Source organism: Colletotrichum aenigma (assembly GCF_013390185.1).
Source record: "Colletotrichum aenigma strain Cg56 chromosome Unknown KSG_Cg56_contig10, whole genome shotgun sequence".
Taxonomy (NCBI): Eukaryota; Fungi; Ascomycota; class Sordariomycetes; order Glomerellales; family Glomerellaceae; genus Colletotrichum; species Colletotrichum aenigma.
The window spans coordinates 3631383-3655072 of record NW_023500916.1 but is presented as its reverse complement, the minus strand read 5'-3'; the positions used below and the strand labels follow the sequence as shown (position 1 = coordinate 3655072).

At 52.4% G+C, this 23690-nt stretch overlaps 6 protein-coding genes across 6 annotated transcripts; 3 read left to right on the top strand and 3 right to left on the bottom strand.

The window, feature by feature from the left end:
• Nucleotides 1-7727: 7727 nt before the first annotated feature.
• set10 (Ribosomal lysine N-methyltransferase set10) lies at nt 7728-9128 on the top strand (the record flags this gene model as incomplete). The annotated part of the gene is made up of 1 exon (XM_037330076.1): nt 7728-9128. One exon carries the CDS (start codon nt 7728-7730, stop codon nt 9126-9128), a length of 1401 nt encoding a protein of 466 aa, XP_037171860.1.
• A 956-nt stretch (nt 9129-10084) lies between these two features.
• On the top strand, nt 10085-11411 carry aes1-1 (Acetylesterase; the record flags this gene model as incomplete). Its single annotated transcript, XM_037330075.1, has 5 exons — nt 10085-10241; nt 10292-10457; nt 10511-10977; nt 11030-11359; nt 11407-11411. 5 exons carry the CDS (start codon nt 10085-10087, stop codon nt 11409-11411), a joined length of 1125 nt encoding a protein of 374 aa, XP_037172241.1.
• Nucleotides 11412-11626: 215 nt separating this feature from the next.
• On the bottom strand, nt 11627-12565 carry tdiC (putative NADPH-dependent quinone reductase tdiC; the record flags this gene model as incomplete). The annotated part of the gene is made up of 1 exon (XM_037330074.1): nt 11627-12565. The coding sequence occupies one exon, from the start codon at nt 12563-12565 to the stop codon at nt 11627-11629; it is 939 nt and encodes a 312-aa protein (XP_037172242.1).
• Nucleotides 12566-13384: 819 nt separating this feature from the next.
• On the bottom strand, nt 13385-16105 carry CGCA056_v014831 (uncharacterized protein; the record flags this gene model as incomplete). Its single annotated transcript, XM_037330073.1, has 1 exon — nt 13385-16105. The coding sequence occupies one exon, from the start codon at nt 16103-16105 to the stop codon at nt 13385-13387; it is 2721 nt and encodes a 906-aa protein (XP_037172243.1).
• A 1301-nt stretch (nt 16106-17406) lies between these two features.
• On the bottom strand, nt 17407-18834 carry fap1-1 (L-pipecolate oxidase; the record flags this gene model as incomplete). Its single annotated transcript, XM_037330072.1, has 3 exons — nt 17407-17623; nt 17680-18668; nt 18715-18834. The coding sequence occupies 3 exons, from the start codon at nt 18832-18834 to the stop codon at nt 17407-17409; spliced, it is 1326 nt and encodes a 441-aa protein (XP_037171861.1).
• Nucleotides 18835-19974: 1140 nt separating this feature from the next.
• On the top strand, nt 19975-23389 carry rhlG-3 (Rhamnolipids biosynthesis 3-oxoacyl-[acyl-carrier-protein] reductase; the record flags this gene model as incomplete). The annotated part of the gene is made up of 9 exons (XM_037330071.1): nt 19975-20108; nt 20178-20303; nt 20368-20682; nt 20737-20831; nt 20899-21194; nt 22363-22522; nt 22583-22743; nt 22799-23132; nt 23223-23389. 9 exons carry the CDS (start codon nt 19975-19977, stop codon nt 23387-23389), a joined length of 1788 nt encoding a protein of 595 aa, XP_037171702.1.
• Between the last annotated feature and the right edge of the window lie 301 nt (nt 23390-23690).

Genomic DNA, 23690 nt, shown 5'->3' with positions numbered 1-23690 from the left:
ATGATGTCCTGTCTTCCAAATCGCTTTGTCTTCTTGACGATCGATGACTTCGTCGTCACGCTTTATACCTTATCGACTCAAAGATCCAACGTTATCATACACCACGCTCTCATCAATTATTTCCAATTCAATTCATAATTAATTTTCGGATTTCTCGGCAAGTTTGTTGGTCTAGGTTTCGAAAAAGGTCCCCCGCCTGCGGTGAAAGTCAAGTCCGGAGATAAGAATGACACAGGGCGTTGCCGCACGGTTCATGCGGGTCTTGTGTGATTGGTGCAAGTTTCAATCTCGCCATCCTTGGGATTGATTGACTGTTCAGTCTCATCTTGTGAACCACAAGGAACAATTGGCAATCGGTGAAAGGGGTGTACCCAGTCGCATTATATGACGGGGCTTTGCGCATTCCAGGTAGCCGTCTTCCCCCAGTGCCAAGTTCGGACGGGAAGGCGGAATCGCCATTGTTCCACGGGCTGAAGACTTTGGACGCTCGATCTCTATTCAGCCGCTACAACGTATCCAATTCTTCGAAACATCTTGGTTCGAGCGTACACCTTCGTGTATCAAACTCTGGAATATCTTTTGTCGCACGAATCCATGTGGCTGGGGCATACATCCCAAAGCTCGAGACACGGCTGTTCAAGACGCTGTAGTCAAGAGGATCATTCATGTGCCAATTCCACTGCCTGTCGAATTCGTAATCGCGTGTTGTTTCCCTTAAAACCTTGTAAGAAACGAGTGAGACAATCCTAGAGCCATTCTTTGCCAAGTCCCTCCAACTGTAGTTGAAAACCGTGGAGCAATAACCGCAGATGACAGAACGCCCTCGCTTGGCTCTGGTCATACTTTCAGTTTTCCAGACGTCGTCATACTTGTGATCCATGGGGTCCCGCATTGCGAGGCCGTTTGATGGTGGATCAGGTGGTGTTCCCATGAAGATATGCGGAAATATCTCGCGCCACTTGAGGTGGGGACAGACCTGACGAAGGCGAGGTTCAGTATACCAAAAAGGTATCGTACTGCATGTCGGACCTTTTCCTTCTCTTTCGATGGTAGCAATGTGACAACAGTTCGAAGTAACAGGTTTCCCTCGGCTACGATGCAATTTGCAACTAGCAAAGCTTTGGGCTCGTGGTAGTCGCGTGTGAAAAGAGTCCTGGAAGATAAATCTGCCAGACCATATGCATTCATGCGATTGCGATACGATCTCATAACAGCCCTTATCATGTTCAAGTGTATTTTGGGCGGTAAAAGAGGAGATGAGTATTTCCTGTGGAAAGCCATTAAGGGGTATTTTGGTATGTCCCAGCAGGCTCGGGCACGCCGACCACTCTCTTCCAAATACTTAGGTGGCTCTGAGGATTCTGGTGGATGAAAGACCTTGCACCGATAGCAAAGAACGTTTCTCATGCTGGGCACTTCCCGCTCTAATTGACGTAGAAAATGGAGTCTTTCTTCTGTATTCATGCTCGAATTGAAATCGATGATGCATTGCCGCCCAACTTTGAAGAGCATCATTCTACTCGTCAGAGCCAACATCGCACGATCCTTAAGAGTCAGATCTTTGGCTACCAACAAAACGAGCTCGGCCGGAATGATTTCAATCGTGGCGTACCCAGAGATGAAGTAACCGTTGACTACTCTGGGGTTTCTGACGAGGTTAGGCTTTGGGTGAACTTTGCGAGCGCGTCGTAAGACATTTTGCAAACGCCCTTTCGGTGCCCGAACTGTTGGCGCTGTGTAGCCTTCAGGGACTGGTTCTATTGTCCTAGCGGGTGGATTGTGGGGTTGGGCCTGCTTGGGTGCAGGAGACTTTGAAGATCGAAATATTTGGCGTCGTATCTTTTGGGAAATAATGTGAGGCATCGTAAAAGATTGATAGGCGGCGAATCATGGTCTTGGAAAAGATGTTAGGGGTGTGAAGTAAGCAAAATTCGTGGAAGAGATTCTGCAGAGTTTGGACATTTACGGCCTGGCTGATGCTTTATCTCTGGTATCTTACCTAGAATGTGGATCATATATTTTAAGCTGTAAAACTTTGCTTACCCGTTATGGGTTTACTGAGAAACCAACGTGACTGGCTTGGAAGCTTACCTTGTCGTCAAGCTCTACATAGTTGGTCCCTTCTTCATCTTCACCCATCGACGCATATTGCCATCCTTTGGCGCTGTCGTCGGCGTCATCATCGCCCGGCACTATTGTTTCGTTCTTCTTTTTGCTTTCAGCGCAGTGTTGCGGAGCAGCGAGAGCTCTACTTCAAAGTTGAGGCAAGACTTAGGTATAATATGGAGAATCATACGAAAAATACGAAAGAGTGAGAGTGTCGAGAAGTGATTCGGCGAGATGCGGGGGCTTCGGTTGTTCGGGATTGCCAAAGAGTGGAACAACCAGCATTAAGAGCTTCACAACCATAACTCCGCAGCTGCTTATTAAAACATACTAACAAGCATAGAGCATTCATTATGAACTTACATCAGTATAAGCAATGAGGTATGTGGCATGTAGAAGGCCTCTGAACTTCCTTGGCCGTAAACATACAGAACGTCCCTCAAGAGAAAGAGTTTTACTTTGTTGCAGTAATAAACTTATTGTCTTTGCAGTTGCCATTAGCAAAAACACTCGGCCGACTTCGATTCCTCCACGATGACGCTCGGTTCATCTCATAACATTCGACAACTGGCCGCCTTATTGCACTTCGACTCGCTTTCGCCTACAGGTGCGGGCTGCCGGTTTACCACCCTCTCAGGCCGCACGATCGGGGTGATCTTGGCGAGCCAGGCGACTCTGCATGGCCCAGGATGTTTGGCCTCAATCTGCATGACAGTGGATACAACCAGTTAAAGGTCACAATTAGGCAGCGGCCAAGACATTCAACAGCTGTTGGTGACGCAAACCTCGAAGTCTAAAATATGCATCGAAACATTGAATGAAGCCACTAACTCCAAGCGACGAACTACAAAGCCCTATCGTCTCACAAGACGCGACAGAACAACGATCGAACGATGGAGATTGACTCGACGAATACACTGTCTGGTGCATATATCGCACTACCCTCGCATGCTTGTCATAGCAGCGACAGGTCGCCGATCTTCCCAGTAGAGATCTTTGAGGCCATTCTCGCAGACGAAAGCCTCGCTCAACCTGATTTCAAGGCGCTCCGGCAAACGTGTCGACTTTTTGCGTTTCTGGTAACGGATCGATTATTTGAACGTATTGGCATCTCCCGAACATGGAGAGATCGAAAGTCCTTCCTGAATATTGCCGCAACGCCGCACCTTGCCAAAGCTGTTCGCACAGTCGCATGGTACGAGCTGTCCGGCAACGAGTCCAATTTGCGCCTCTTCAACGGTCCAGGGAGGCACCCGCACTTCTCGGACGGTCCGGAGCCTCCTAAATGTCGCCTCAAGAACTGGCGCAAAGGCAAATACGAACAGAAAAAGCTCACGTGGCCGGACCTATCCCGAAAGGAAAACGCGTGGCGCAATAACATATTTACCGAAGCGGCATCTCTGTTCTGGTGGAAGTTGGATGTTGCGTTCCAACCTTGTCGGTTGTACAGTCGCGGCTTGATAGCGGCGAATAAAAAAGTCACGGCCGACTTCTTTCCTGTTTTCTGCGCTTCTTTGCGCGGCATGCCGGGCTTATCTACATTTGTTTCAGAGCCTATGCATCCTGACCGACCGCTCCAGGATTCAGTCGACGGCTATCCATTTGTTGCTCAGCTTTTCCAGAGCGACGAGGCGTCATATATCGACAACGACTACTCTGGGATCCAGAATTTCCTTCAGAAAGCTATAGTTTCTTCTCAGCAGTGGTCAGGTGGACCGTTCATCGATGAACTTCACATGGTTCCTATCAAATACCACATCTCGAGCACGAATGGTTTCGATCTTGTCAAGCGCCTGCATTTCTGTTGTCTCAATCAAAATCCGGACGGCATGCTCCATCTACGCGAGATTCTCGGTGCTTCACGGAACTTGTCAAGCCTACGGCTATGCTTCGATATTGTCGGGAAAGAGATTCCCCCCTTCCCTTCTGAACGCGTACCTGGCCTCGAAGGTCTGAGATATGTGACTCTCGACGGGACAAACCAGTGCCCTTTTGCTTCCCTATCGCTCATGCCCCGACTGGAATCGCTGTATTTGGACGGGGTGCCTTTCTCTTTAAATGGGTTGGCCTCTTTCCTCGAGAAGCATGCGGATACATTGCGGCACCTTCACTTGAACATGATTCCCGGATACTCCTTGCCGCCAGGATTCGTAAGAAACATTCCAAATTTGGACTTGGAAACTTTCGGGCTGGAACATGGCGGAGGATGTCGCATTCACCGGACTAAACCTAGGGCAGACAGCATCTTGAACCAGGAGGCCCAAACATACGATGACGACATGTTCCTTGACACCGATGGGTCCTACGAACCAGGAAAAGATGACTTGGATGAGCTGGAGTCTATCACGGAAGACGACATCACTACAGGTCAGCCCGTGGTGCCCTGGGAACATGATGAACGACCAATGTATGCTCGCGAACACATGTCGCACCTTCGCCACCTGGAACGGTTCAGAGAAGGTGGTGGCCATGAACCCGCAATGTGGCATTTTAAAAAGCGCAACGGCGAGGAGGCTTGGGGAGAAGACCCATTGGAAATCTGGTCAGATTGGGAAGGGAGTGAGGCAGGTGACATGCGTGAGCCGGTGTCTTCTGATTGGAAAGTGTCTCCATTGATGCCGAGAAAGAATAAACCTCTCACAAGAAGCTTCTTTTCTAAGTGTGACGAGCCTAGAGTGAATGGTCGGATTGTGAGGATCGACAAGTATTGGAAGAAAGCTGTGGCCGACAAAGATATTGACATATAACCAACAGGTCCCCATCAACCCCGGTATATAGGTCCCCATCGCCTCCCGTATGTACTACAATGAGCTAGATTTCTAGTGCAAACGGCACGATGGAGCTAAATCATGTACCTCTCGAAGGACAGCCGAGATGCTCTTGGTGGTGGTATTATGCGTGATGGTAATGATCGAACCTGCGCCGATTTCGGGGTTTTGGTGCTTTGCCAGGTCAACCGTGGCGCCGGTGAACTCTCGGATCACCGACTCGTTGAAAACATGAAGAGTGGCATACCTAGGCTAACGCTGACGGCCGAATTGTCGGGACATATCTCAATATCAGTCAAGCTGTTGCGAGCAAGCAGGCCTTTTATGGATGCCGTCAATGCAAAGCCTGCCGCTGTCATGTGCAGCTACAATCGGTTCAACCAAACGTATACCTGCGAGCACTCGAAGCTCTTGACTGGTATCCTGCGAGAAGTACTAGGGTTCGAGGGCTAGACCGTGTCTGACTACCATGCCGCACATTCGACCGCCGCCTCTATCAACGCTGGCCTGGACTTGGAGATGCCGCGCATAGCCGTTCCTGGGCAGAGTGTTTCTTGGTTCAAAGACCATGTCAAGACGGCGGTTGAGAATGGCAGTGTGTCGACGGACCGGGTCAACGAGATGGTTGGTCGCATCCTGGCCCAGTACTACCTTCTGGGCCAAGACGACGATAGCTTTCCAAGTCTGGATCGCTCGACCCCATCCGTCATTGCAGCTCAGTATCAACAGAGTTCGGGAGACCTTGTAAGCAAACCCTCTGCCAGAGACGTACGTGGTGATCACGCAAAGCTTATTCGAGAGATCGGGGCCGCGGGTGCTGTTCTTCTGAAGAACGTCAACAACACGCTGCCTCTCACTACTCCTATGGACATTGGCGTTTTCGGCAACGATGCTGGCGATCTGACGGACGGTCTCATCTATCAAGACCCGCCTGCAACGAACGTCGGGTTCGAGTACGGGACCCTAGGTATCGGTGGAGGGTCTAGCAGCGTTCGCCATACGTACTTAGTCACTCCGCTGGACGCCATCAAGGAGCGTGCCAAAGGTATTGGTGCTCGCGTGCAGTATATCCTCAACAATGAGCGTCTCGCTGCTGGGGACTTTCACAGTATCTACCCCGTACCTGAAGTAAGTATCGTCTTTCTCAAGACATTGGCGGCCGAAGGATTCGATCGCGTCTCATTTGAGGCAGATTGGAACTCCACCGCAGTGGTCACACAAGTTGCAAACATGTGCAACAACACTGTGGTGGTCACTCACTCCGTCGGCATTAACACTATCCATGGGCTAATCACCCCAATGTTCGCGCCATAATCGCTGCACACCTGCCTGGGGAACAGACCGGTAATTCTCTCGCGGACATCCTGTGGGGCGACGACAATCCGTCTGGTAGATTACTATACACTGTACTGGTGATGGAAGCGGACTACGACATTCCTGTCACGAACCTCACTGGTGATGAAGTAACTTCCCCCACTGCCTGGCAATCCAACTTGACGGAAGGCCTGATGATTGACTATTGATATTTCGATGCGATGGAGATTGAGCCTTTGTATGGGTTTGGGTTCGGTCGCAGCTATACTACCTTTGAACTCGCTTTAGACCTTTCGGTTAATACCTTGACGGATAACGTGAAATATCTGGCTTGCGCAGGCAATGGCTCGTCTATGCCTCTGAGCGAACTGTTTACCCTGGTTGCAAACCCGACGATCTAAGTGTCAAATACTGGCGACTGCAGCGGCGTAACTGTCGTCTAACTCTATATGTTAATGCCTGCTGGTTCCGCCCCTCCTGAGACGCCTATGAGGGTCCTTTGGGGTTTCTCGAAGGTTGAACTCGTTCCAGGTGAAACCCAGCAGGTGGTCTTTGAGTTGAACCGGCGAGACGTTAGCTATTGGGATGCTACTGCTCAGACCTGGCGCGTTCCGGCGGGGCAATTCCGCCTTGAGGTTGGGTTCAGCTCTAGGAACCTGCCAAAATCGGCTGAAGTGAAAATACTGTGAGACCACGCCTTTTCTGCCTGAAGTTACATAAATTCAAAGATGTCGAGGAGGACGGCCGACAGCAAGAACGGACGCCAAAGACGAAAGATAGTGAGAACCATAGTGAAAACGAAATATTGGATTACTGCAGTAAAAATGACCCCTGGATTTCGCAATTCTCTTGAACAACAACACATGCACGGCACCTAGCTGCATGATTTTCGCACCACCCCATGAGCCCCAGTTCTTCAAATGTGAGACTCGACTTCGAATAAGCCCAGGCGCAAATCCATGCAACCTTGTTGTCTCGATTCATGGTAGTAATGACGTAGAGGAGAGCCCAATGGTTTGGTAACGCTAACAGGGTGCAACAGAGTCCCAAAGGTCTGGATCTTCAACTGTTCCGCGCCATGGATTCCTCGGCGTGAGATATGCCCAGTCATCTCTTGGCACACCAAGACACAGAATACTTCTATTGACACAAGTCAAATAGCGCCAGTTGAAGGTGTGATAGACTGTTGACAGGGATGGATGGACCTGCATCAGGGGGTCCCCGATCTGTTGGTCTGATCCAACGATCTCACACCCCTCCGGCTCTTCACCCCACCTTAAGCGTCATCCGGTCCACTGTCTCGGTGAGCGGCCGTGAACCCCACCTTCGCCTTGATTTCTACCCCGCACCGCCGAAGGTGAATCGGTTTAAAAAATTTCCAACGTCGGCCGCCCGTTCACTCACGCCAAGTCTCACTCAACTGCTAAAGAAGCTAAGCTTTTGAGGGCTGCGTTATCCAGAAAGTCGCTCATTCACATTCCTTCACAAGGCCCAGAACCCCGGATCCAGAGCTGTCCAGAGACTAGAGGGAGCGCCACGATGGACGAGCTAACGGCGTGGTCGAAATCCCACGGAGCCGCCCTCCACCCATCAGTCGAAATCTACAACGATCCAGCAACGGGAAACTCATTCCGCGTCTCCCCAGCAAGTGCCGGTGTCAAACCCGGCGATACGGTCGTCACCTGCCCCCTGGGTCTCACGCTATCTTATCTCAACGCCACCACCACACCGAACCCAGGCTTCCACCACCAAGACACACCTCCCTTCCCACCATCATTCCTCGAGAGCGTCCCTCCACATGTCATTGGTCGCTTCTTCCTCATCGGCCAGTACCTTCTTGGCAAGGACTCGTTCTGGTACCCTTACATCAGGACCCTGCCACAACCAGAACACCTCCAGTCATGGGCACTGCCCCCGCTCTGGCCATCCGACGACATTGAGCTGCTGGAAGACACCAACATCCATGTCGCCATCACCGAAATCAAGGCGCGCCTGAAGTCAGAATACAAACAAGCTATGGCTGCCTTCGGCGAAGACCCTGTCCGTAAAGATTACACACGCCTCCTCTACAACTGGGCCTACTGCATCTTCACCAGTCGGAGTTTCCGCCCGTCCCTGGTCATCCCTGCTAGTCGACAGCACACCCTCACCCTTCCAGATGGCTGCGCGATCGACGACTTCTCTCTACTCCTCCCTCTCTTCGACGTCGGAAACCACTCGACGTTGGCCAAGATCTCCTGGGACCACCCGGAAGATGCCGTTGACACCTGCGCGCTGCGAACGCTAGACGCCTACGGCCCCGGCGACCAGGTGTACAACAACTACGGCACCAACAAGACGAACGCCGAACTGATGCTGGCCTACGGCTTTCGGATACCCGAGTCAGAGGGTCTGCATAACGACTACGTCCACGTCCAGAAGCGAGGCGCCGCACCCTCGACGGAGGTCGGTGCTGGGTCGGCGACGAAGCCCAGGGATTATCTCATCTCCCTGCGGCCGGTGGCGCATCCCAGTTCTGTGGCTGCGCGGTTCGTGCAGCTGGTACCTGACGTCGACGCCGAGAAGATCTTGCCTGCATTTAGGCATGTGCAGGACACCGTGATCTGGGACCTGATCCTGGCGCAGACGACGGAGGAGCACCGGGATGAGCTGCTGCCGGTGCCGGATGGCGTCGAGGGCGCTGCGGTCAACCAAGAGCGGCTAAGAATGGTTCTAACGGGTCAGATTCCGGAGGATTCGTCGCCGTTGTTGGAGCAGACCGTGGCCATAATTCAGAACAAGATCTTCCAAGAGTTGGAAAGGCTCGATCAGTCTGAGTTCGAAGTGGACGAGTACGAAGCGACGAGGAATCAGCTCATGGCGTGTGAATACCGGAGGCAGTGCAGAAAGGTTCTCATGAACGTCCTCGAGTCAATGGGGATGGTTGAAGACTCAGCGTGAACTTGTTGCCAGGGTTGCGACCGAGAGTTTGAGACTTATACGATATCCCTAAGGGAAAAAGCCTCTCATAGAATACGGATACCATGAGCATGAAGTCAAACTAAACATAGGAAAACGGCTCACACGCTTCGGTCATATGGACTTGAAAAGAAGAAACGACTTGTATGAATCGCGTCATGAATTTGTGAGCATACTCATGCGTTCATGTCCCATTCTTGAACAGGTTTGAAGAGAGTGAGCCGCATGGAGATCAACCAAAGCCGTGCTGTTGTAAGCAACAGAGCCGTCTTAAGATAAATGTGAGGCCAATAGAGACGTGTAAGCGGCCTAGACAATTGCCCTGGTTCATTCGGAGCCGCCGTCACCTTCGGATCCGATCCAGGCTCAATAAATACATTAACCGTTTCAAACTTAAATTCAGTAGGACAAGCATACACACAGCAATATTTAATTAAACCAGAATTCCAGGCCCTCTCCCCAAGCTCCCGCTCATCCGGCGGTGCCAACCAATGTGGATCCCCCGCGTTTCCCCTTTGGGGTCGGGGATGCCCTCCCTCCGCGCACCCGCATAAACACCACGCTACCCAACCCACTCCGCCATCTCGCCAACAAACCACAAGCCAGCTTCCCCTCGTTCCTCTGGCAGTTCATCCCATTCCAAACCGATCCACGGACCCGGGTTCTGCCGTCTAATCAGGCACGACAGGCTCCGCTTCCGTGCTGCCCCTGATCTTTTCCGCCAATGGTCCGGCAGCAACGGCGAGGCGGGGGTGACAGCTGACGATCCCGGTTTGGGTATGGCTTCGGAGACGCGGTGCCGGCGATGGACGGTTGGTGAGATGAGGCGATGGGAAGATATAAAGCCGGTGGGATGAACGCATGTATGTGTATTTCAATCTGGCCCTTTGATTGCCAAGCCAGACTTTCCCCCTCTCTCATCTTCAGATTTCCTCAAGATGGCTCGTCTCACGGCTTCAATTCTTGTTGCGGCCGGTCTTGCTGGCGCTGCCAACGCGCAGGCTGCGGTGTGGGGGCAGTGTGGAGGAACGGGCTGGACGGGGGCGACGAGCTGCGCTGCGGGGGCTTATTGCTCTTCGCAGAACCCTTGGTACTGTGAGTTGATGCTTTTCACGGAATTCAAGATTTGAAACTCATGGAGTCAGTCCAATGTGTCCCTGGCACCGTCGCCGCGTCAACTTCAACCGCTGCTAGCGTCCCGGCCACGACCACCGTCCGAACAGCGACGACCACCGTCCGGACCTCCTCGTCCGCCGGCGCGACGGCTACGGCCACTAGCTCGCCTTCCGGAGTGAAGTACTTCATCACCTTGTAAGCCTCCCTCACTCTATATCTAAATGAACAATCACCAACACCTCATCCAGCGGCGACTCCTACTCCCAAACAGGCTTCAACATCAACTCCACAAAGCCCAACCCACAGAACCCTCTCGGAAACCCCGATCTCCCCGGCTGGACCGCCTCGGGCGGCCTCGACTGGGTTGGCTTCATGGTGACGCAGTTCAACGCCAGCTTGGTCTACAGCTACAACCTCGCCTACGGCGGCGCCACCACCGACGCGACGCTCATCGCGCCGTACGCGAGCACCGTGCTGAGCTTCATCGACCAGGTGGCTGAGTTCTCGCGCAGCCTGGCGTCGAAGCCGAGCTGGGCGCCCTGGACGGCGGATAACACCCTTGCCGGGGTCTGGATGGGTGTAAATGATGTTGGGAACGCTTTCTGGCTGAGTAACAGGGAGACGCTCCTTGTTCAGGTCCTGGGCAAGTACTTTGATCAGTTGCAGATCTTGTACAACGCTGGAGTGAGGAAGTTTGTGCTGCTGAGCGTACCTCGTGAGTTTTCCGCCATTTGATGCCTCCATGTTATGCCTCTGACAGACGAAAGCTACGCAAAAGACGCCTCTGATGCTCGCCAACGGCGCCGACTCGAATGCGCAGCTCGCGGCCGCGATCAAGCAGTACAACGACCTCATTAACAGCAACCTCGCTGCCTTCAAGGCCAAGAACTCGGGTGTGACATCCTGGGTTGTCGATACCACTGCACCTTTCGACAAGGCCATCAACAACCCCACGGCTTATGGCGCTCCTGATGCTACTTGTTACAACGCCGACGGCGTCAGCTGCCTGTGGTTCAATGACTACCACCCCGGCGTGGCCATCCAGAAGCTTGTGGCACAGGCTGTTGCTCAGGCTGTTGGTTCACCGTTCTTCAAGGGTAAGTTCACATTCTGGTATAGGGGCGAAGTGACTAACGACGTGTAGTATAAGAGGTAAGCTTGGTGCATCCACATCCTGAGATTTCAAGTGAGAGGGTCTCACGGTAGAGAGGGTTTGCTCAGCACAAGAATAATATCTGAAATGAATCCCTTCAAAGTTCAACTTACGTTGCTATGATATCATACTATGCGAGATCTCCATCTGAAATTCCCTCGCCATCGCCTTACACCCTCCAACTTTGTGTGAAATGACCGTGTCCCTTCCCTCACGCGTCCTTGGCAATGTCATCACTCACAAATACAATCCGATCCCCGCCAACCCGTGCCTTCCCCCATGCCGTCTCGACATCTCTAAACGCCTCCACCGTAACACCCTTCCTCTCCAACTGGGCCGCTATCTCGACCATACCCCCAAGCTCCTTCGCATACTCCTCCATCGTCCAACTTCCAGGCCCTGCGCCCCTCAACGCGACCCTCTTCCCCCTCAGAATCGCCCCGGGCAGCATCATCGTCTCATCCCGCGACACAGAGCCGATGTGAATGTATTGCACCTCCCTCTCCGGCTTGGGCAACGCCTTCAACAACCCCGCGGCCGCGTCGCCGTACACATAGTCCAAAACGACGTCGACCTCGCCCAGCTTAGACCAGTCCGTCTCGGGCTTCAATACGATCCTCTCGTCAAGCGGAATCTCCGCCAGCGCGGCCTCGTTTCTCGCGATCCCAATCACCCTGCCTGCGCCTTTTGACATCACAACGTCCACAGCGACCCGCCCGCTGGCGCTCGTCGCTCCGAGGATGGCGACGGTGAACCCCGGCTTTTGAGGCGCCGCGCGCGCGGAGAGGGCCATCCAGCTGCTCATGATCGGGTTCATGAACGCGGCGGCCGTGACCGGGTCCGCATTCTCAGGCAGCTTGACGACGAAGTGTCGCTCGACGTTGACGAATTCTGAGAAGGAGCCGGATTGGAGAGAGGCGAAGTAGTACCGCTGGCCTGTTGTCGGGTCTTCGCCGACGCCGTCGACGCCGGGGTGGTGGGGGAGGGTGGTCGAGGTGTAGTGCTTGCCGGAGGCGCGGGAGAGAACGAGACGGTGGGTGCCGGCTGCGAGGACGCGGAGGCGGATCTGTGATTGTGAGGGTGCTGGGAGGTCTGGGACAGTGGTGTAGGTTGGGGGAGAGCCCCAGGCGTTGACGATGGCGGAGTGCATCCTTGGTGCTTGGAATGTGTGGTAGTCGTGTGATGTGAAGATGTTTTGTGAATGGGAGATGAAGAGGGTTAGGAGATGAGAGAGTCTGGTTGGTGTTCATTGTGGTTGAAACGGTTGGCATTCTTGAGATGGCTCTTATATACAAACTATGCACACATGGGCCGCATTCATAGACCGCCTCCACTACCAGGTGCGCGATGAGTAAGTGGCCTCACTTAAATGCAGCAGAGAGGCACACTGTGGCTGCGAGACGCTGAGTGTGCGTGCATACGAATACATAACGTGCTGTGCGTGAAATGGAAGCCCGCGCGGTCGGCGTTCTTCCAAACCGCCGGAGAGCCGCGCGCGGGGCCCAAGACGGAATGATGCTCGCGCTCGCGGCGATGCAGGCGATTGGCGGCTGAACCAAGCTTTCCGATTACATGCTGGCTATTTCCCACATTGGGTAAGTTTCCTCACCACGCATCCAATGCTGACACTCGCCGTGTTGGGCACGTTTCGTATAGGCACATGCTGACTACTCCATGTGGCGTGGCAAGTTGTTTGTTCTTCGCTGTAGGGCTGACGGGCGCGCGCGTCAACAGTAGTTAGGCGAACGGGACCTTGAAATCGCCGTCGGCGGTTTGGCATTTCGACATTGAGGACTCTTTTTCGTTGAGACAATCGCGGGGTTGGTTCGGAAGTCGGCACCAGAAAGTGACGTGTTACTCTCCGTCGTTCACGGATCGCGGATCATCCATGGAAGTTGTCATTGATGCCCTCCTTAATGTTTATCCAGATCATCGTAGCCCAGCTCGTAGTTGTCCTGCATGTCGCCTTCTATGATCCCCGGTCATAACTTTCCATTTCTCCATCTTCGTCGTCGTCCGTCCATTGCTGGTCTCCGCCGTACTCCTCGTTATGGATGCGACCCATCCCGTCCTTGGTCTCCATGAACTTCTTGTACAGATAATCGTAGTCGTTTACATCCACCCTGTTACGGACTTCATCAGACACACGAGAAACACACTTCTGATCGGCGGAGCGACTGATGGCGGACCTAATGACCTCGCCTAGCAAGACGTCGTTGTCGTCACTGGCCAGGTACGCGTCCACGCTGCCATCGGGCTTCCCAAGCAGACCCTTCTCCGACGACGTCTCCCGCGTCTCCCGCAGGAAGACGGCAAAGCTTTGGATTTCCCAGTCCAGCTTGTAATAGTTGATTGCAAATTCGCCATGCACGATTGACTCCACAACCTGGTCCAGAATTTGAAGGACCTCGACGTGGCGCATGTTGCCGACCCGCTGGATGCGCTGCAACATGTCCTTCGTCTTTTCTTCACCCGTCGCCTGTTTCGTCTTTGCAAACTTTTGCGGAATGCCGAAAGGGCTTACGTTGGAGTCGACAGGCAGGCCCAGGTGATGGCGGGCGATGTGAGCGATGTAGTCCATGTTTCCACGCTTCCAAACTTTATTTTCCCCGTAGCGCTCGTGAAATTTAGCAACACAATCGGTCTTCTTGAGGAGGTCTCCCCAGATATGGTACAGCTTGCCTTTAGAGATCGTCGTGTGCTTAACAAGAACATCGGAAGCTTTGAGTTCGCTTGTGACGGGTGTATGGAATCCGAGGAGATCCGTTTCGTGGAACGCCAGGAACTTGTCGAATTCTGACCAGGAGGGCATGTCGGCGTAGTCCCGCTTGGCAATGGTGTATAACACACCAGACCACAGGGGCGCGGGTGTTCGGGAAAGAAGACGAATGCTCATAATTGTGGCTTGCAACTTAGTCCGAAAATCAAGCAATGCGGGCCAGACAGGTTCACGGCGGAATAGCTCGTACGAGGGGAGTCCATCCTCAACGTCCAGGCCATTCCAGTCTGCTATTAGTTTCTTGTTGGCCAACGTGAAATCATGAAAGATGTAACACTCCATGAATTTGATGTCGCGCTTCGCTAAATTTCCCCAATACGATTTGAAGACGGTGTCACACGTATTGATAGACATCCTTGTGCACTGGTTAACCACTTTGCCCGTTTCTTGGAGCTGTTCAAATGCAACTTCCACCTGAGCATCAATGATGTTGCGGATGTCAAGATAAAGTTGGAGGGAGAAGACGAAGTGAGACGTGTACTTGCGCAGCTCCAGCATCTTCTCAAAGTCAAGCTCCATCTCTGGTTGACCTGGTATGACGGGAGGCTGCTCCTGCATCTTTTTCATCGAATGCACTGCAGCGATCTCCGTTAATAGATTAAAGATGCAAATGTTGTTGAAATCCGCGAAGTCGTCACCGGTAATGGGGCCATACTCGGGTCGTGGGCGAGCTGAAGGAGGGATCATGGGGATCTTCCCTGGCGGCGTGATGTCAAAGACATTTTTGATACCTTGGTATGCGGACCATGCTAGCCAGTCATACTCGTCGCGCCAGACCTTCTCGTCTTGTTCCTCCTTCGACGCGGGCTTGTAGTCGTAGTCAACATGCAAAATGCCCACTTCGTTGAGGAGAAACTCCATCATCGCGTCGTACGTGCAGAGGTTCGAGAGGCCATTATCGCGAAGAATGTAGAGAAGCTCATTCTCCATGTTGCGAAAAGGCTCGGCGGCGGCGTTGGTGATGACGGCGAGGGTGTTGAGCGAGACGGACTTGTCGTAGAAGTAGTCGGCCCAGCGCTCGTTGACGTAGTTGCGGATGACGTTGAAATCCTCAAAGAAGCAGTAGATGAGCATGTGGTAGTCGAGCTCCTCGCCGTCGACTTCCTCAGGGCTCCTGCCCACCGAGAAGCGGTCGACCCAGGTGTTGTCCTCGGCCTTGCTGGACTTCTTCGCACCGCCCTTGGGCTTGGAGGCCTTCTTACCCTTCTTGCCCTTGCCGCTTTTGCCCTTCTTTGAGGCCTTCTTAGCCTGCTTGAGGCCTGGAGTGCTTGACGTCGGGGCTTCCTCTACGTCGGATTCATACTCCGACTCCGATTGCTCCGGATCGACATCTTCTGCCTCAGGAGCCTCCGACTTTGGCATCTTTGTGTGCTTGCCTGGCTTCTGGAACTGGAGAAGGTTGAACATGTTGTCTAGCAATTTCATATCCAGGCGGTCGCCGGCCCTCCGAGGCTCCTCCTTCTGCTTCGGGCGTACGCCTGACACAGCCGACTCGAGCACGCTGAGGACCTTCTCCAGCACCTTGATAATGTGCTCGTGCTGCTGGTTGCTGAGCTTTAATCTGCCGGTCTTGTCTTGGTCGGCAGTCTTGGAATAGAACCGAGCGCTCTTCTTCCTCAGTGCCACCACATCCCGCAGGACCAGGATCGGGTCCCACGGGATTTCCTCAGGCTTGCTGTTGTTGGCGATTGTCTCCGCCATGTGTTCCAGCTCGCTCCAGTGCACCTTGTCAGAGGCCGCGTCCAGCTTGGGCTTTCTCGTTCCAGCGGACGAGCCATTGCCTTCGCTGGCATCCGGCGGTGTCGGGCTTGGCGTGAATTTGCTGGCGGTTTGCTTCAGCCAGTCGGTCACCCGCGCCTGGCCGAGCTTGTAGCGCTGCCAGGTGCTGGGGGACTGGAGCTTCCCGTCCATTGTCTCTTCTGGTGAACGATTCTTTGCTACTGGATACTCTGGTGAACTTGATTAATGGGACAGCCGACGGGAAATGTGACGACGGGCGGGGATATCTTGACCACGTCGCATTCCATGGTGGGATGGGGCACACTTATTAAGAAGCTTCCTCCCATTTAATTGACACCTTACCGACGCCAGCCGTCGGTGATTGTCGGTGAGTTCCGGTCAGCCTGACATGACAAAACCATCACTACTTCTTCGTTTCTCAGATCGCTTCATGATCTCTGGTGTGTTTTTCAGGGGCATTGATCACATGGAAAATTTGGACTTTGACTTGATTTGATTGTGACTAACTACCTCTGCTCTGCTTGCCCTCTGGCCACTGCATCTTGCGACTCTCGCAAGATCTCTGCCCTCACTTCAACTTTCCCATTGTGCCTTCGTTTGAGCGTTCTTTACTTCCATGAATGACTGTAACTCCATCAAGAGTCGTAAGAGTCAGAAGTGTAGGCATCGCTAGAGTGTCTGCCGCAGTTGTTGCAGTACCCGCGCGACACTGTGCCGGCGGCGAGGTTGTCGGTGCCTCCGCAGCTTCCCGTCTCGCGGCGCTTGCTGCACGTTCTTCTTGAGGTGATGCGAGTGTGGTGGATGCGGCCACACTTCATGCACTTGTAGCGGACGTTTCTTCTGTAGCACATGGCGGGCAACGTTGATTGATGGTTATCTTGTTTGGTGTTGGGGCGATTGATAAGATGGTGAGTTGATTAGGCTGGATTGCAATTTGTATGCGAGGGTGTGTTTGTTCTTCTGTGTTGTTCTGTGGAAGAAAAGAGAAAGCCATCTACCGGGACGGCCTTGACATTTTTATACAACAGTTATTTCTGCGTTGTGACACAGAATCTCTCGAAGCCTGCAGTGATTTAGATGTAAAACTGGAAGTTCATCACGATGTTTGCCGCAAAGGAGTCAAGTCAACAGTTGTGCACGCTGATTCATGGTCAGCCGGCAATAATGGCTAGCTCGACTGGGGTGCCTCAAGCTGCGATCGTGACCATAACCGCGAGTTGGCTCATTCAGACGATTTTCGAGCACATACGCCGAGAGCCCAAATATTCAAGCCGTCTATGCCTTGGCTAATATTGATGTAGCCCTGGGAAACATTCCCACGTGTTGGAAACACCGTACATGAGCAGCATCCATAGCTCAACAGCTCGGAGATCCATTAGTATCTACTTTTCAGTGGCGTTGATGTCCATTTTATCTACTTGAACTGCCATATGAAGGCCTTGCAATGGTTAAAGCCAGTCTACATGTACTCATCAGAGTTTCGCAACCGCCCGTGACTCGTAAGTGGCTCTCTCCTTCTCACTCAGTTCTCGTCTTGCTGGTCCTCCACGACTGCCATCGCCCAAGAATGCGTCTTTCTGGTTCTGGTACTCCTTACGGAAACGCCATTTGTGAGCCAACGATGGTGGTAGCTCTCCTCTCACAGCCTTTGCGAGGTACTCGCCCAGGACAGGCAAGAACTTGAAGGCACTGCGATCAAAGTGGTAAGAAACTGGTGCAAATCTCGTTAGGGTAACGTCACTTACTGGCCACACCCAGCCCCTCCAATGAAGAGGTTCTTATAGTCGGGATGATCATCCATGATGAAATCCCCTGTTGGGGTATCCGTGTACCAGCACATAGTGACTTTGCTGAATGGTCGATCCGCCAGCTCAGGAACTATCTCTCGAAGTCCTGCTCGCATCCTGTCCTCACCATCTGCCGGGGCAAAATTTGGTCGCTCCTTTGACACAAGCGGAGGAGACGAAACATTCGGAGTCAGCTTTCGGTCGTCGTCGCCTGGTGCTCGCGTATATCCCCAGCCATGAACCGCCATTTTCAACGTTTTGGTGTCCTCGTGCGGAGGGAAGTTGAACCAGCCAGTCGTGTAGTTGATGTAAATCGGAAGGTCACGATACATGAACATCTCCTCATCTGTCAATGGAAGATAAGCCAAGACTTGAGCCGTGGAAAGAGTCGAGTTGTACATGGGCACAAGTCCAGAGCCCCAAGCGCCTGCGGTCAATATGAAGCGATCGCCTTTGACTGACGACTGAGGCCCGGCAAGAGTGCGAACGGCGGTGATGGTGTTGTGAGCATCGGTCTCGAACCCCACCACTGTGCCTGCCGGACCGCAAATGAAAGAGATCCCGAGCTCGAGACACTCATCACAAAGTTGAGTAATAGCCTTGCTTGCATCTGCCCAGCCGGCTTGGTTGTGATGATATGCAGAGAAGTTGGGCCCTGTGAGTTTACCCGTTAGAATTGGGTAGATGCTTCTGGCAGTCTCGGCGTCCTTGAGAATCGACCATGGCAACTGATGCTTCGTCAACTGAGCAGTGGTCTTGTCCATCCATGACTCGTCTCCAGGCTTTGGCGAGCCTGCCAAGATGTAGTTTGTTTGATTGAAGATGCCCTTGTACTTGGGGTCATCACGCCACCTGAGGTAAGCTTCGCGGGCAATGCGGTGATAGTCTTCGTCTGCGTAGTCGAATCTGATAACGCGGGAGATATCGGTGCTGGAGCCATCCGGGACCTTCGATAGTCAGTAAATCCCATCTATGGAGGATTTCGACTCTTACCGGCGGCATTCGTCGATCCAGGAACTTGATGTTTTTGCAGCCGTCCAAGGCTAGTTGGCGGGCGACGGACAAGCCAAATAACCCCGCGCCGATGATTACAATTTGGGCGTTCTTATCCATGCTTCAGTGTTGGTGTTGGTGTTGGTGTTGGTGTGGTTGCCAGGAGATCTTTGATGGAGTCTTATCTATGCATATCCTCATGCCGAGATACGCTGTTCATGGCTTAAAGTAGGCAGACCCCTTCGGTCTCAATTAGGTATGATGCCGAAGTCCCACAGGCATCGGCCCCCACGAGCCGATTACGGGGCCGGTTCCCCGCACCGAGTGTTCCCAGCGATGGCGGACATCCGTTCACGTGACCGGACGGTGCTGCGCAAGAGAAGCGTCCTATGCCGTGGAGTGACGGTTACACGAGCTGAGTTGATGGAACCCAAACATTAATAGAAAATCTCATAAGAGAGCTGGTTGTCAAACAGCTACGTCTTCCGCCAAGTTGAGATCCAATCAGAGTTGCCTGTGTGCAGCCTGTTCTTCATACAACGACCATCCAGTTCAATCCTAGAATTCCAAGCTCGGTAATTAGATGTCTAAGAATCTTATCATAACCAGTCAAGTTGTTTGAAACTGGAGCACTTGTCACCTTCAAAGTCATTAATCGGACGACCGATTCTAACTGGTACACGAGCATCTTGGCGATGAATAAGGCATTCGGAAAAGCTGGCTGATTATTCCAGACAACATTGCATTCTAACTTCCATCCAAAATTGAACAGTCTAGACAATACGAAACTTGCTGCACTCAAACTATGTTGTTTAGGGACTGGCAGTGGGCACGGAGGTCTTCCGTCTCCAGTTCGCCACTGACCCACTATGCTGAGGTTCAAAGCCCAGTCGCACCCGTACCCACTGCCGCGGGGCACGATTCACAGGAATCCGGGGTAACGATGGCACAGGACTGGCGACAACAATTTGTCTCACCAACTCATCACTTGACCGGCCACAGAAGTGATATCGGACATGTACAACGTAGGCTCGGTCAAGACTCAGGATACGCAGCGAGAAACGAGATAATGGTTGAGGCCGATGAAGGCTGGACCAGTAAAGACCACCTCCACTCATGCTGCGATTTGTTACCGAAGTTCTTGTTACTAGGTTGCTGTTGCTGAGTAGAAATTCCCAGGCATTTTCATCCCAGGTTTCCCTGAAAAAGGGTCGTTTCTTAAAGAAATGATCACGAGCTTTCGAGTTATCTGATGTCATGATGGGTACACGCGCCGAACCACCGCCAAAAAGCGGTTTCCCGCTGACTGCCGCTCAACCGGCCTTCGGCTCGCTAACTGAAAATTTCCCCGCAGCACCAGCTTGCTGCCTCATTATCAACGGCAGTCCAGCACCGTAGCATACAGTGAAAATTGGTGCTGGAAACGACGATTTGAAATTCTTGTGCACGCTGAATCGAAAAAGATGTCTACACGGTACACCTGAAGATCTTGTGAAGCTCGATGACTTCCAGAACATCTTCTCGCTGAAAGGGCAGGTTGCAGTTATCTCTGGCGGGTCGCGCGGATTAGGTCTTCACACAGCCAGCGGGTAAGTTCAAGAACACACGATTCTATCTACCACTGACAGTGATGATGGCTGATTAGATCTCCAGCTTTCTCCAAGCAGGGTGCTCCCGCGTTTACATAGTTGCCCGCAACGAGGGCCCTTTGAACGATGCCGCGAAAGTCCTCAATGCCCTCCCTAACAAAGGCCCCGACGCCCGGGCAGTCGCGATCGTTGCAGATATATCAAGTCAAGCAGGATGCACCCAGATGGCCGCTGAAATTAGCAAAACCACGGATCATGTCGACATTTTGGTTGCCAACGCCGGTGCAACTTTCATTGGCCACATGGACGATTACAAGGAAGATGATTTCGACCGGGTCATGAAAATAAACGTCAGCAGCATCTTTTTCTCAGCTCAAAAGTATGTCCCTCAAGTATTATCCATTCTGTATGGAGAAATTGACAACTTTTGAAGATTATCTCCGTTACTTCAGGCTGGGGGCACAGTCCAGGATCCATCTCGGATTATCATGGTGTCTTCAGTGGCGGGCGTCGTTGTTGGGGACATGGGTGAGCACTGAAGTAAGTCACATTAATTCAAGGACTTTGTCACTGCAAGCGCTGACCATTTGAATAGCATACGCGTACGCCGCTTCCAAGGCAGCTGTAATTCATCTGATGAAGAACCTGGCCGTGGAACCTGGACCGAAACATATCACGGTGAACGTAGTTGCACCCGGGATGGTACCAAGCCAAATGAGTGCGCCGCTGATGAATCGGCATGGTGGTATTGAAAGCGTCGCAAAACAGGTGCCGGAACAGAAGCTAGGCAGTCCCGAGGACGTCGCCGGTGTGATGGTTTTCCTCTCTTCAAGGGCAAGCAAGCACATCATCAATGGGGCGACCATTGTGTTAGATGGTGGAAGCTACTTGGTCCGAGGCTGTGCCTAGTTCCCACACCTGAGAACATCCATCTAAGGCTAGAATTATTGCATATGCACCACAATACGACAATCATAGGTTCAAAATATGTGCTGGTTGGCGGGGCTTGGTAATGTTCCGAGACAGGGCTGTGAGGATTTCAGCCATCAAACATTGAGATACTTGGACAACTCCGCAAGATCTCTTGCACTCATTCCTCGATTATGTTGTCTACCCCTGTGTGGTGGGTGAGCAGGATCTGAGCGAGAAACCGCTGCTACCGCAGTCCCGCTCACCGCCGCCCAATGCATCTCAAGCCGGATCAGGTAAGACGTCACCTGGCCTGAACCCGAGACCGACCGAGATCCAGGATAGCCCTTGAAGCAAAATCAACCTCACGGGGAAATCGTCCGAGGTCTCTATACGCGTGGCCGTGGAGCTTACCCCAGGTTTTCGAGGCCTTGAAATTAGCACCGGACGAAGTTAGCTAGAGTCGTCATAGTCATTTCGAAGGAGACACAAAGCCAATCATACATAAACTCTCAGATGAGTATCAAATCATTGACCATGTAGGTAGGCTCTGTGAAGCTTCGTCTGCTCTCTATACTCACAATTCTGTACCCGTCACGTATCACTCAATTTGTCCAACTTCAGGATGGGCGGCGGCGCAGTAGCTTGCGGTGCTTCGGGATCCGAGTCGAATTACAAATCAGTTCGAAATAATGCCAACAGCAAGTGGTGGCTGGATGCAGGTGAGACGATCCGTCTTCCTGAGGCGACATATACGTACTGATCTGCCAGGACTGCGGAAAAACGTGTTCCACTGCGTCGGTCTCTGCGGCACGCTCTTCTTCAATGGCTGTAAGAACGACGCTCATTACTCTCCCAGCTTGGATGCGGTGAAGACGCAGTCCAACTAACGGTAATCCAAAGACGATGGAAGTCTATTCAATGGTCTTCAAACAATCGACGCTTGGCAAAATTTCTTCGGCCATCCCAAAGGCAATTTGCTAGGTCTGATGAATTCAGCTGCACTGTTTCCCGGGTTGATATCTCCGTATTTCGCCGAGTTGATCGCAAATCGATTTGGAAGACGATAGGCCGTTTGGATTGGTGTTCTGATCAACGTGAGTTTGATAACCTGCTCCTCTTCGCAATACTGACTCCTACATCGGTGCAGATCGCTGGCGCTGTGGTTAACTCCGCGGCCATCAACCTTGGGATGTACATCGCTGGTCGTGTGTTGATGGGCAATGGCATCTCTATGGAGCTGACGATTGCACCGACCCTCCTGCAAGAAATTGCGCATCCTCGCTATCGAGCCCAGATTGGCAGCATGTGTACGTGACAAGCTACCTACTGGGAGACGACAGCCTGGAATAGTCTCTGATGCATCTCAGATACCTGTATTTATTATATTTCTGCCGTGGAATCAGCCGGCGTTTGTCTCGGCACCAGACATATTGAAGGAAAGGCTGCATGGAGAATCCCTTGCTACTTGCAGCTTGTTGGGCCAGGCGTGACTCTAGTGATGATCTTCACTATGCCCGAGTCTCCCAGAGTAAGTGATTTCGTAGTCTTCACCAGAAGCCTAAGGCTGATGATGTCTGTACCAGTGGCTTGTCAGACACGGCGCTTCCGATGAAGCTTTACAAATTCCCGGAAAGTACCACGCAAATGGCGACATCAACGACCCCCTTGTTCGGCTCGAATACGAAGAGATAATGGAAAATCTGCGGGTTGATGAGGTCAACTCTGAGACCAAATACACCGACTATTTCCTGCCAAACAACCGCCCTCGTCTTTTCTTGCTTGTGGTTATCGCAATCGGGACGGACTGGGTTGGAAATGGCATCATATCGTACTATTTGTCGCCTATCCTGAGCACGATTGACATTCGGTCCACGGAGCAACAAGCGGGACTCAATTTGGGCTTACAGATTTGGAACCGTGAGCTAATTTCCTTTTGCTCGTTATCATTCTGTTTAAGAATACTTGAGAATGAAAAGAAAATGCAATGCTGACTGCTTTCCCCGCCAGTAATACTCTCCACCTCAGCAGCACTTTCTGTTGATCGCGTCGGACGCAGGCCTCACGTCTACAAATACGCCGAGACCTGTATTCAGAGCTGCCGCAACTACATCGAAACCGCTCTACAGGTCTTGACTAAACGCACCCCATACGTGTGGGCCATATGCCAAGCGTAACTTCTGCCTTGCTATTACTCATCGCAGAATGCCACGATGACTAGAGTGACTCCGTACAGGTGCTTAGCAACATCTTTCGTGTTAGCCACGTCATCGGACTCACCGATCTTGAAGCACTTGGTTCCTGACACTGAAGGGATCGTATCTCGACTCATAGTTGGTATGCAGCGTTGGGCGTCACCCGAGTCCAGCATAGAGTCAATCATTTGCATTCTACAATCCATCCACCAGAAGCAGCGACTAGCGAAGCCCAAACGCCGGCACCCATCGACATCACTGGGTTGAAGCATCTCGTTATATC